This window comes from Prinia subflava, chromosome 5 (assembly GCF_021018805.1).
Source record: "Prinia subflava isolate CZ2003 ecotype Zambia chromosome 5, Cam_Psub_1.2, whole genome shotgun sequence".
NCBI classification, from domain to species: domain Eukaryota; kingdom Metazoa; phylum Chordata; class Aves; order Passeriformes; family Cisticolidae; genus Prinia; species Prinia subflava.
The window spans coordinates 49,694,777-49,708,806 of record NC_086251.1 but is presented as its reverse complement, the minus strand read 5'-3'; the positions used below and the strand labels follow the sequence as shown (position 1 = coordinate 49,708,806).

The 14,030-nt window shown below is 36.6% G+C and overlaps 1 protein-coding gene across 7 annotated transcripts in view; it reads right to left on the bottom strand.

Moving 5' to 3' along the window:
- Positions 1–740: 740 nt before the first annotated feature.
- The window catches only part of PAPOLA (poly(A) polymerase alpha), a 45,013-nt gene continuing 31,723 nt past the window's right edge, over positions 741–14,030 (bottom strand). For 2 of the 7 annotated variants that reach the window (XM_063399317.1, XM_063399320.1), the window contains exons 16-22: positions 12,470–12,591; positions 11,303–11,445; positions 9,873–9,973; positions 7,172–7,392; positions 6,734–6,799; positions 5,059–5,133; positions 741–2,933 (exon numbers count right to left, since the gene is read on the bottom strand). In XM_063399317.1, the coding sequence (XP_063255387.1) occupies positions 2,838–2,933; positions 5,059–5,133; positions 6,734–6,799; positions 7,172–7,392; positions 9,873–9,973; positions 11,303–11,445; positions 12,470–12,591 (824 nt within the window). In that variant the 3' untranslated portion in view covers positions 741–2,837. The remainder of the gene's footprint in view (positions 2,934–5,058; positions 5,134–6,733; positions 6,800–7,171; positions 7,393–9,872; positions 9,974–11,302; positions 11,446–12,469; positions 12,592–14,030) is intronic. The other 5 variants (XM_063399319.1, XM_063399321.1, XM_063399318.1 and 2 more) reach the window with 3 other exon arrangements.

Here is a 14,030-nt window from a genome sequence, read left to right as displayed (position 1 = left end):
CTGCTTTAAACAAGACAAGCAATTGCATGCTGTGAAAAATATATACAACAGAAAGGTTTATTGTTTTTGGCAGGGCAATTATAATAGGAAGACCATAATCATCAGTGGTTTTAGCAGTTAAAGACATTTTAGTCAAAAGGAGACTACTTATTAAAGTTACTCACATCAAGCATTTGGAGGATTGGGCTCATGCTGATACAAAGATCAATCAAGTGATGCACAGCTACTTGCAATTTTTACTTTTATTTCAGGACACACTTCAACTACTTAACAAGAAGAGAAATAGTGCCATCTGCTGACATCAGGAACAGGCACTTGCAAGGAAAGTCTCAGGTGCCAGAACTCTTACAGCCAATGCTTTCAAAAAATGAAGATCAAACTTTCCCAGAAAATTGTGTACCCCCAAATTGTTTAGGCACATGTTTCTTCCAGTTTTGTTCACTTTTAAGAATTTTGGAGAGATGGAATAGATGCCCTTAAAATGTTTCTGTGTTTTTGACAGCTCTGCCTTCGCCAAAACACAATTCACAAACTTTCCCTTTAATAACTAGAACCCAACATCCCTCTGAGTGTTACTTCCATTTCCTATAGCAAACATAAATGAATGCTCTCTAAATAAGCATTATTTACTATATTTCCTTTAGGCCATACCGTATTTGGCTTTAGCAGAAAATTTAAGAGCCAAGTAAGAATTAGGAAAATAAAACCAATTTAGTACATTGAGAAAAATCAGACAACCATGGGATTGTGCTGTTCTTTATTGTGTTTTCAATGGAGAAATACATCATCTGTTTACAAAATAGCTCTTGAAAAATACAAGGAGTACAGATACTATAAAACAAAGCAAACTCCAGTCATGAGACACTACGTACATCATGCGAAAGCAACAGTCTGATCTCCAGGTTATGAAAACTAGAATTAAAAAGTCACTATACAGAAAGGTTCCAAGTTTCCAGCTTGGCAAAACTTGGGTGCAGTTACATGAAACGTTTAATAACATGAAAAAGATTTTCCGATGTGTAAACAAAATGACAAGACTAAATTTGTGCCTGGCAATTTCGATCTAAACTCCATAGCTACACAAAATACACAGACAGCTTGTACACTTCAACTGTTAAGATATAACCTTCTTTGGGGGGTGGACGACAGCAGGCTGCACAGGGCAAGGAAAAGAGAAATATTGTATACTAGACATCTCAGACAAATGGCAAAAAAAAAAAAAAAAAAAAACCTTCAGTTACTGCACAGCCTAAGTAAAAGATAAGCTACACTCTGACTTTGGAGAATTAATTTAGAAGGATAAGGGGAAGAGTGTAAGTAATTTAACTTGTAACATGAAAGATGCATGTGTAATAGGATGGAGCACAATGGGAGAAGGGAGTTCATAAAACATGCTAATCAAAGTATCGGAAGTATGATTTGACATCCCACATACTTCAGACTTAAGTAATAGTAACATGAAGATTTTTATCTACATCTGGTATTACTGTTGGTATCCCTCATGTTCCTCAAATACTGCTGTTCTTTGCCATGAGAGCTTCAGTTCTTTCAAAAGAAAAAGTTGTTACTTTTCTGATAGGACTACAAGAACAAAAAATAGGAGTAAGAGAGCTCACTAGATGTCAAGTGCTTACTAGAAATATGATTTTTAAAAATTTGGTGTTGTTCAGTATGTAAAACTACTTGTGATGAACTGTCTAAAAAAGGTTAAAATTCTTAGGGAAAAATCTTTTCGCCTTTATTTAAAATTTTAAACTTTTTAATGCATACGGGACCTTTATGGAGTGTACAAAAATCATATTTAGTGATTCAAAGGCCATCAAGACAGGTGGTGTATTTCACAGGCACACAATATTTACCTAAACACTTTAGTCATGGGACAAATTTTGAATCTGTGCCTAGAGGCCAAAAGTTATTAGAACTAGGTAAGGGGCAAAGGGGAAACCCAAATGAGTACATGGCTTATTTTTATTTATTATAAATAACTATTGTTCTATATGGTGCATACAAGCTGAAAAAATAATAATAATAATTAAAAAAAAAAACAAAAACAAAAAACCCCCAATACTAAATGCAAAAGCTTTTCCCAAGAAGTAAAGAGAGAAAAAAAGGGAATAAGGAGTTCAATTGGCTCAAAAGAAAGTTTATTTACTGTTTGATTGCTGATTTGTATGCACCCTAAAACAATCCTATAAATAAAAGTAGACCGCATCTTTATCATGTCCCATCAATACCAAAACTTCCCAATCCCCTCCTCAACTTCCATCTTATGACCCCAAGATTTGACATTACATTTTAAAGACTTACTGCTGCTTGATGGCAGTTGAACTAAATATACTATACACTTTGTTTTCAATATACAGTATATCACAGAATGTCGACCAATTTGCAAATTACTACTATTGAAGAGATTCTTCAATAAAATGAAATTATCAGCTAAAGATCTAAAATTAGTCATACTCCAATAAAAAAGTACATAAAAGTGCATTTAAGGGATTCTTATGCCAGTTTTATCTCAATTTTGAAACAATGCATCAAACAAATTCAATCAGAATGTCAAATATGGCTACAAATAGTGTTCATGTTTTTAAAGGCAGTAATCCTTCGAAATATTTAATGTAACTGTTGCTAACACATTAACTGTACTCCTGGCCTCATGTACTAACCTGGACTTCCAATCATGCGGCGACGTTAGTCCAGAAAGGGAAGTGCACAACATATACCTAAATCCTTTTGCGATTATGTTCTAGTCTTGCACCCTCCGTTCTCCTTTTTTTTCTATTAGAAGACAACAGGTTGAGTTGGCAGATACTGTTTATGGACCCCTGAGGTGTTTTTTACCGGTTCAATCTCAATTTTATTGAATTCTTGATAACAGGAATAGGATTTGCAGGAAGAGCAGGGATATCTGAAAGGTCTGTACTGGGTGTTTTCTGCAAAGAAAAGAAGTTTGGTTGTATTTTAATTTTTTGAAATTCAAAAAGAAAAATATTGTAGTACTTGGCATTAACTTTCAAAACAAAGATCTTTAGAAGACTTCTTGGGAATATATGAAGATATTACAGATTCTAAAGAGAGAAGCAGATATTTCCTTTGCCTACACAGCCTTTACAAATAAAATTTCTGCAAGAATCTTTGTGTGCTTTTCCTTTTTTGACAACTGCAAGAAATTAGCAAATGCTGTAGATAAAGCTGGGCCTACTAATAACCTGTATTATAGTAAAACATCCACATATAATCCAATAAGGGTGTTTAATTAGTCACATCTAACATCTGATCTACATGTTTCGTATTTAAAAAAGATTCTTAGCAACTTAGTGTTAAGTCTCTGCCCTCACAGATGAGTGACGAAAAACAGTTCCCAACCTGAAGTGTGTGTCTTCATACATTCACATTCCAGACTGCTGAAAAACTCTACAGTCAAATTTCCAATTTTCGTATTGGTTCAGATTTACATGAAGAAAAGCGTAACAAATTCTAAAAAGCTGCTGTATGAATGTAGTAAGAATTCCACTTGGACAATAATCTGAACACTTCTTTTAATCTGAACACTTTTTTCTCACTTAAAATACCTAAATACCATTCAGCAAAATTACATCTAAAACAAACAAAAGGAAAACACAGAAAAGAAACACTCCCAAGATTCAGTGAGATTCATTAATTTCTCACTTGCCGTACATCATGCCTCTAAGGTTGGGGCAGCTTGTTTTTTGGGGTTTTTTTCAAGTATTTTCATTTCCACAGCGGCACATTATTTGCCATCCCAATAACACAGTTATGATGCAATACTTGACATTATTTATCATAAAGTGCTTTCTTACATTATAAATGTTCAAAATTTATATAAGGTACATTTGATACACGAGGAAAATTGTATTAAAACAACTGCTCTTAATTGCTGCCTTATTAAAAATAAATCAATCATGTTAACACTGACTGATACAGTAGCAATGCACAATGTAGCAAGGACCCAGGGCAAAATGCTCTGAACTTCGCATCACCCCTGCCCTGAGTAACGCCCTGGTTGGTGCTGATCTGCAGTTTGACATGTTTGTATTTTCTGCAACATGGGCAGTGTTTTAAACAAAGCCAACAAGAACACTCAAAAATGACAGAGGCTCACCATCCTTTGTATTTTTCAGATTACTTTTGCTAAAGTAACAACCACACGATCTGTAAAAAACCTTTATATAATCCTCCACAACAGACAAAATAAAATTGATGTACTTACTAAATGATCTAAAAACTTCCCCAAAGCAGTTTAGCAAGTCCATGTAGCATCTACAGTTTTTGCCAAACAACTTTGCTATCTTTATTCAGTACTGCTCATACAGTTCAAAATGTCCAGTAAGAAATACCATTATTACTATTGCAACAATCTCCATTTTCAACCAACACATTCACTACACATACTTTAATGATTCAAGTGTGCATAAAGTGCTTGATAGTGATAATTTAATCAGTAGAGCACTAAGTTTAAAAATGCTAGTAAGAAACAGATGTGCTCTCTAGAAGTTGTTACAATACTAGAAACAAAAATTTAAGTGAATGGTACGGAATTCTTACTGTTTTCCAAAGTACCTTACACTGCTAACACCAGATGGCTAAGGAGTGACAAGCTTTCAACTTGTCTCTCATACCAAATATTAGAATCTGAAGTCACATTTCAGACATCCTCAACCTCTACCTGGCTAACTTTGAGCAGCAGCTATTTAAAGCATTTGTTTCCTTGTTAGAAAGGATTATTCTGTGATATGCAAAGCACAAAGGAGTAAACTGAGCCCCTTACTTTGAAGGCACAATTCAGAAGAGCAAATCCAGCTTCAGTCACTTTGTATGGCAAGCCATACGTGTTTAGCTACAATGCACATTCAATAAGATCAATGACCATCTAAAACACAAAAATAGTGACTGTAACAAGTAGCTTTCCATACAATGGATTTAAATTTAAAATTATACATTTATTTTTAACATCTGGACTCATTTCAGTTTGAATTCTTCCACCACAGATTAGCACACAAACATACTGCATAGCAGTATTGCTTTTAAAAACAGTACCTGAGGAGCTTGCAGAGAAGTTGTCTGAAGTGTTTCTGTTTGAGAATTAACATTCACTTCTGTCTCAATTTGCTCCTGAAAAAGACCCAGAAGAATCACCACAGTTACACCACTTCCAACGAGCTACTTATATAGAACATCTAGAGCTCCAGAATGCTTTACACTGTGCTTACATGGCAAAAGAAAAACGCAAGCATGGGTGCTGGCTGCACTGACACCCTTCCTTTTATGATGCAGGAATCACCACACTAGAGAATGGTTCACTTATTAGGGATTTGACATCAACACAAGGTGTATCACTTAGCAGTTGTCACTTGTTTAACCAATTAACACCTTTTATACAGAATCCTATAGCAAAACATTACATGTCATTCACTTACTAAAGACAAAAAGTATATTATCAAGGAAGAGCATGTGAAAAGTTACAGAAATTGTTCAAAAATTCAACAGCTTTTCCACAGCTTTTGCCATTCTGCCAGGAACATTTTCCTGCTGCTTTAATTAACTTGAATCAACTTTCTGAATGACTAGGTGAGCAGAGACTGATTTTGAGGTACAAAAGTGGGACTACAGGACTAAAACAGGACAATGGCACGTTCCCATTTTAATAAAACCAGTCTGCTACTTCAAAGTGTACCATTTAGTAAGCACACCCTAAAAAAAGCAATGCATTTCAATGGATGAAAACTTATGCTTATTTTAAGAAATTTAATTCCCCCATTTCCTTCCATAAATATTAAGGACAAAGAGGAGACTGCCAATAAAAACTAACAGGATTACCTATGTCTTTTATAATGATCTGTATCCAGTGGATCTATTTTTGAAGTGAGGATTAAGTGCTTACATGTATTTCTGCCCTCACCTGTCTTAACTTTAGAGACATTGCAAGGTAACTGCCTAACAAGATACAATTCCTTGCTTAAGGACATTGAAGCTATAAACCAAGGAACTTACATTTAACTTTAAGCATAAGCATAATTGCCAGAGTATTCCAGAGACAACAGAATGTGCCCCATAAATACTGCAAAATCCCAACTGGAGAGCTGCTACCATAAGGCTAAAAGAGTCTGTCACCCTTTCTGTTCACCACTAAGCAGAAAAATTGTCTGCTAAGTATAGGATACTGGAGGGACACATTGAATCTTCAAAGTCCTCAAATAGTATTCTAACTTCACACAGTAATTTCACCATCAGAGAAAATTTACTTACTATCACTTGAAATTTCTTTAAAAAGTGAACAAAGTGGCTGGCTTCAGGACTCTCAGCCCAACATGCCACCTCCAAATAGAATACACAGGACAATTGTTCTTTCACTAATTAACACAATGTAACAGGTTTGGGATGCAGGAAAAACATGGTATAATGACACATCCTTGATCTAATTTAACTAACTGAAATATAAATACCATGACTAATTTTTTCACCATGCATAATACCATGTAAATGACCAGCAAAGAAGTGACAGAACTATGTGATTATGGATTTGGGCTCAACTTAGCATGGCAGCAGGCAATGGACTCCAATTCATCAACACTGACATAACCATTAAAAAATATTATTTTGATATCTTTACTGGAGAGTCTATATCTAGACACACACTCAGTCATTCCTAGAGAGAAATACAGTCATTTTCCCAACTAATATACACGAAATTATATGGTCTAGGCATAGATACCTTGGTTTCCATTTTTTCATGTTCATTCAAATCTATACAGCTAGTATCTTCACTTATTTCATCCTGCTGAAAAGCAAACACAGAAACTATCACAAAACACAAAATCATATTTTTTAAAAATCAACAAGAAAATAAGGTCAAAGTGTTTAAAAGGGCAGAATTAGTTGTAAGACATAGCATATTATAGGCTTACCAAAATAATTACTTTGAAGATAAGAATTTAGATTCTAAGCATTTGTGCTAGTGCAGTACATGCGTAATGTGATGAGTATCAACAAAACGAAAATACTAACATCTTGGCAAGCTGAAAACATCAAGCAGCAATGCAATCAGAATAGGAAATATCTGAAACTTGGAATATGAGAATCGGCACTGTGGGTGAAATGAATATTCAAAGTTTTGAACATCGCTATGGTATGATCTCAAAATCTCAAATACCTCTTTAATTTTAATTTTCTTAGGAGACTCTTCTTTATGGGGAGATGATGTCCTTTTCACTGCTGCGACAGGGCTAGGCATTTTTGTTGTAACATTTCCTGAACTTCTTGTTGATGGATTTAATAGATACGCTGAGGGAACAATTCTAGAGATGGTAGGCTTTGGTGGTGGAGAAATGGCTGGTTGTGTGGCAGTTTGAGGAATGCTTTCATTTGAAGTACCTATGGACAAATAATTTAAAGATCTTCAACAAGAGGAGTCGACACAATCATTTCAGTTCAAACACTGGTATTTTTGGTCTCTAATCAAAACCCCTGACATGAAGCAGGCATCAAGGAAGTGGTACAGTTAATGGTGTAAGCATCATGTTTGGAACAGCAAGTGTGCATACACTGCACAGTTCAGTTTCAGGCTCATTCTTGAGCTTGAGCACACCCTCAGCAAGTTCACTGGTGACACCAGGCTGTGTGGTGCAGCTGACACACTGGAAGGACTGGATGCCATCCAGAGGGACCTGCACAGGCGGGTCAGTGCAAACCCCTTGAAGTTCAGTAGAGCGAGTGCAAGGTCCTGTGGCTGGGCTGTGGCAATCCCAGGCACACCCACAGGCTGGGCAGAGAAGGGACTGAGAGCAGCCCTGAGGAGAACGACCTGGGGCTGGTGGGTGATGAAAAACCCAACATGAGCTGGCAAATGTGCTCACAGCCCAGAAAGACAAACATGTCCTGGGTTGCAGCCAAAGGACTGTGGGCAGCAGGTCGAGGGAGGGGATTTTTCCCCTCTATCCTGCTCTTGTGAGACCCCACCTGGAGTGCTGTGTACAGTTCTGGTGTCCCCAGTATAAGGAGGACATGGAACTGTTGGAGCAAGTCCAGAGGAGGCCATGAAGTTGATAAGAGGACTGGAGCACCTCCCCAACAAAGACAGACTGAGAAAATTGGGGCTGGTCAGCCTGGAGAAGAGAAGGTTGCATGGAGAACTCCCAGCAACCTTCCAGTACCTTCCTGCTTCCCATAAGGGGACCTACAGGGAAGCCAGAGGGGTTCTTTGTAAGGAACCGTAGTGACAGAACAAACAACAGCGGGTACAAACGGAAAGAGGGGAAATCTGGGTTAGTTATTAGGAAGAAATTCTTTAGTGTGAGGTAGTGAGACCCTGGAACAGGTTGTCCAGGGAGGTTTTGGATGCCCTGACCCTGGCAGTGCTCAAAGCCAGGTCAATTAAGGCCTTGAACAGACTGGTCTAGTGGGAAGTGTCCCTGCCCATGACAGGAGGGGTTGGGGTTAGACGATCTTTTAGGTCCATTCCAAGCCCTTAACACGTGATTCTGAGAAAGAATTCCTGTACCAGACACAGGGTAGCCATGGCAATGACACCCTGCTTAGCCTAATTAACCCTGCTTAAGGCAGGCTGTATGAGCCCAGACAGAGCTCTGTATAGTACAGCTGTAGTATTTGTGGTACTTGAAGAAATTCTACGGCTTCTGTACTCAGCCATATATATGCACTGCCAAGACAGCATTAAATCAAATCCAAGAGCAATCTGATACTCCCTTTTTCACTCAAAAATGAAGTTTATCACTTCTCAGGCTTAGATTACCCAGTGACAAATATGAAGTCATCACAGAGCATCAAATAAAGAACTGATATTATAGACATCCTTTTGAAAAATGCTCCATATGACAAAGCTCTATCTCATCAATTGCCTACCTCAAACCAATAAGCGCACTTAGGGAGATGCTCCAGGATGAGAAAAAATACATTGAGGAAATTTTTCATTAACAACTATCAGGTGATTAACATTTTGATTAACCAAAATATAAGAATGAACAACTTCTGATATGCTTCCAAATCCAAAAACCAGTCACGCCATTTAAGCTCCATTTAGTGCTCATGGACAAACTTACTCACATTGATGTACCTGTGACACGATAAAAATTAGAGAGAAGTAAGACTAAACCATGTCACACATCAAGAGTGAAATGAGAGATTTAATTTTGAAAGGCTAACCAGTCACTCCCCTTTTCCATCTATTTCTGACTTGCTCCTTGTACACAGCTAAAGCTCCATCAGAAAAGAAGAATAATTGATTCTAAGAGAATATTTTCACCAGATGCTTTTATTCTTTGACTAAAACAAATTTTTAAATTACTTTAAGTAAAGTGTACTTCTTCTTGCAGGAAATGGAGGATAAAGTCAGCACAAACAGTAGGACATATCTGAACAGACATCAGTGAGGATCATGTGTTTCTGCTTACATTTGAGTCTTTTGTATTCCTAGAATCAATTTCATGAAGCACAAGGAGCAGGAACATGGGAGCACAGACTACTAACAGACAGTACAGAAGCACCTGGAGTTTAACTACAAAATGAATTAAAAAGAAATATAAAATTGTTCTTCCAGCTTCAGATAGTTTTTTCTTCATTTAGCTAGCCAAACTACAGACCTACATTAGGACACTGGAACACTACTGCTACTGTGAATGGCAAATACAAATCTCTAAGAATAAAAGAAGTAAACATGACAGCAAATATTCCTCTGTGATTTTCTGAAACCTTAAGAAATTATTGAACTATGTGTATGAAGGAGAACACATTACAGAATGTGTTAATTAAAGACTAGAAGACTCAAGCTGGAAGAAAAACTGCCTTACAAACATTACCAAAAATTCAATAGAAACATGCTATGCCATTTTCCTTACCCCCTGAGCTTTCACTGGAATTTATTTGTGGCACAGTGACTTCAGAAGCCTGTGTGTTGGTCACAGATGCTGCTGTTACAGCTGGCGCAGGACTGCTTCTGCTGAAAAGAGAAAAGTTATGAAATGCTGAAGACATTAGTAAAGCTATGGTGTTATGTGATCTGCCTTTCATCACATCATATGTGCGACCAGTCACCACAGCTCGTATTTTACCTACATTACAGAGCAGAGTTTATATCAGTAAAAAGGTAAAAGTGAGCACTCACAATCTACTATCAAACTCAAGCAATGGAAGTTATTTCAAATATTTAATTTAAATTTATCAATGACAGTTTTTGAGACCAGAAAAAGGCTATATTTAAAGGACAGGCAAAAATCAAGGCAGTATCCACCGAAATTATATGTATGGGAAAACACAGCAACTAGGTACTGAAGGATGAAACAAAACCAGTGCAGAAGGACTAGAACAAAATAGTTGTCTGTAATTTACATAGACTGTTACAGTGATGATTTCAGTCTAAAATCATCCAAAACAAAGGCCTGGGGCTTCAAGTGACCAATCACAAAAATGATCCCTTCTCCATCTTCAAGAAATTGGGAAGCACTGTGCGTCTATAATCAGCCAAGGGCATTTCTACTTCACCTGTGACATCCTAGGTAACACAGACTTATTTCAATAGCACAGACTGTGGTATCAACTACTGTTAACCATTTACCAAGGAAGATTAACTAAAAGGACATTTCTCAAAAGGACTAAGTCAAGTATTTCATCCTACACAACATCCTATAACATATGTATAATACTGCTAAACTGGAGGAGATTGATCATAACTTGTATGTGTATCAAAGAGACAAACGTGAGCCTCTTAAAAGAAGAGAGTACTGATTTATTGGGGAAAACTGGAGTTAAGGTAGGAAATAACTTAATACAGAAAGTTAGTATTAAGAAAACTTTAATATGTACACTTTGAAACTACAGCGGGAAATTACATTCCTAAGCTTAATTTGCATAGGTATCATCAGTAACAGCAGGACACTACTGATTTCCCAGACAGAAAATCTACTGTCTCACACTTGGATTCAAAACTCACAAAATACTTCCTCATACTCACTACTATCTGCTCACTATTTCTCACTCCTTCCTACTGCAAGGCCAAAGTTTTTCTATCATTGTGCTCTTCTAAGCATTTTTACCCAACTTCATAATTCCTCATCTCAAGTTGAGCATCAGGCTCCATATCCCCCAAATTTTGCTCTAGTGCTCAAACTGAAATAAGAGTGTTTACAGTCTCCATCCAGTTTGGAACAATCCCCACTTTGTAATGATTTGAATTTGTAACAGTGGTATCGCATATGTGCAGTATTTGCCATATGTTTAATACAATTAATTCAGGAAGAGAGAGCAGGAACAAGCTGAAAGTCTTCCATACCCCTGAGAACTTCCAGAACTGTTCAATGGACTTGTCTTCACAGCACTGGTAGGCGAAGGCACAGACGTGCTGTTATCACTGTCCATAGACAAGTCTAGGCTGCTGTCATTCAGAGCTGTCAACCTGATCCCTTCTGTCGAGTGCTGCAAGCCACAAGGCAGAGGAAAACTCTGTTAGCCCAATTAAAGGTTTAAAGATCAACAGAAATTCAAGTTATTTCAAAATGCAAACTTGAATGGTCAATTTTCAAATCCTTTTACATGTAAATATTCCACTATCCTCTCACTACAGGCATTTACATTTTCATGCTCACAACTCTGGTATAGAATTGTCTGAACCAAGCAGTTCAAACACAAACTGTCACAGTATTTAATGATTATATTTTCAGCTTTATTTCGAATTTCTTTGGTTTTGTGGACTTAGAAATACTTTCATTAACTTTAAAGTAACTGATGTACATCAAAACAAACTGATGTACATAAAAAGAATTTAAAGAGGATTTGAACTTAGTGCTTAGAGAAGAAAAAACATTTTCTGACACAGTACTCTTACTTACAGAGATGTATTACTTGATATTTACATTGTTCTCTGAAACAGATCTGCACTTGGTGTCAATAAAGACTTCCTAGTCTTTAAAACAGCATTCAATGTATAACAGCTATAGAAATAAAGCATGTTATTCAGCTATACCTAAAATAGAATATGTACCAGGGGTTTAGCTATTTAAAAATCAAAGCAAACCCATACTGCTCTCAGATTAAACTAATAAAAAGCAGCAGGGATTTTGAATCAGACTGATTTGTTTAATTCAAAGTTCCACCCCTTCTTCCTGACTGCACTAAAATTAAATAATAATCCAATGCAACATCTTATTTAAATCTAATGCTACCATTCTCATATATGGCCACGGGTAAACTATCCAGCCAGATAAGACACTATTCCATATTGTTGATGTTCTGAGAAATGTAGTATTATATTTACTGCACCTAATAATACTGCTACACTCAAATGTGATCATTTGCAGGTAAAATTAAGACCTCAAGATGTGATTTTAATTCTTTGATTAGTAAACCTAAAAATCTAAGTAAACCTAAATTAGTAAACCAAAACATCAAAAATTTGAGAGCAATGGCATTTTCGTTGCTCTCAAATATTAGTAAAGTTTACCTTTTTCTTTTTCTGAAGCACATGATTAGGTAGCAGTTGGTGAAGTTGCTTACGCTTCACATGCCTTGCAGCAATCTTCATATCCATCTCAAACATCTTGCTGTTTATTGCTTGCCTATAAACTACACAATCAGAATAACATTAAGACATACTGAAGCATTTTGCAAAGTTCACTTACTTGCCCAGGCTGAAACAATTGGCATTTCAGAGCACTTATTATCCTCAAGAACAAGAAAAATGTTTCCTTGTTCTGGAGGAAGAAAGGGAACTGCCTACCATGCCAGCACTGATAGTACAAACACAAACATTGGTTTGGAAACAGGTGACCTGTTCTCGGTATTTTTAACAAGTTTTAACTGTAAGAGTTCTGAAGCAAACTCTTCTTTTCATCTCAAAGGGACTAAAGATAGAAATAAAATTTCCTCATAAGAATTACAGCATCTACATAAAACTGTTTTCGTTGCAGGTGATTTTACTTATGCAGCTGCTGCAAAAAATGGATTTTAAGTCAAGAGTTAAGTGCTCATGTGCCACCTAATGTATTAAAATTACTCTGGCAACCCACACACCACTACATTTTTATACGAAAGTAATTTATGTTTAGATTTTTTCTGTTTTGTTGGGCTTTTTGTTGCTTTGCTTTTTGTTTTGGGGTTTTTTTTTAATTTTGTATGGTCATTTTGGTGGTTCCATTTGGTTGGTTTTTGTTTCTTTTAATTTTGTCTAGTATAACGAGTTACTTCTCTTCACCTCAGAACATCTGCTTCTGGTAAGTCACCATGGTAAGAGTTAGTACAAGAACTGCACTGGAACCCAGGATTTCAGGTTCAAGTAAAGCCAGGTAAAAATGAAAAGCTTGTTCTTTCACACTGACTGCCTCCACAACATTGAACAAAAGCCGGGGCAGATGTATGAATAAAATATGGTTCTGTAGCTCTTAAATACAAAAACTCAAGAGGTATCTCCCTGATTCACTGTCTACTCTACAAACATTAAGGAATCTCACTGAATATGCTGTGAATAGGTAATTAAAAAGGTGTTACGAGAGAGGCACAGAAAGAGTCCAATGAATACTGAGTATTAAAGTGAGTACTGCACTACATCTTGCTATTGAAGGAGCTCATAAAGCCTCTGTAAAAAATTATACAGGTTACAGCTAAGCTAGAAGCATGCTCAGTGAAGCCAGACATGGTTAAAGCATTCCATATTCCTGACATTATGTCTTACCAAGGTTTCCATACAACGAAAACCTAGATCACTCTTCATATCTCCCTTTGTTCCCACTAAAAACCAAGCTATTCTTTAATTTCATCCTGGAAAATAGTTAGTTACTTTTGATAAAATCTTAGAATCTATTCCATGAGACAGGACAAAGAAGTCTTTAGGATGGATTAAAAACAATGGAAACAGACCCACACTAACTTCAGATTACCAAAAAATTCACGACACACAAACAGAAATTGTTTACTAGGTTGTTACTTCTAGAAGTGTATTCACGAATCAGAAACTCTGTATCACAGTTTGTAAGGATCTTGGTGAAATGTTACTCCACTTACAAGTG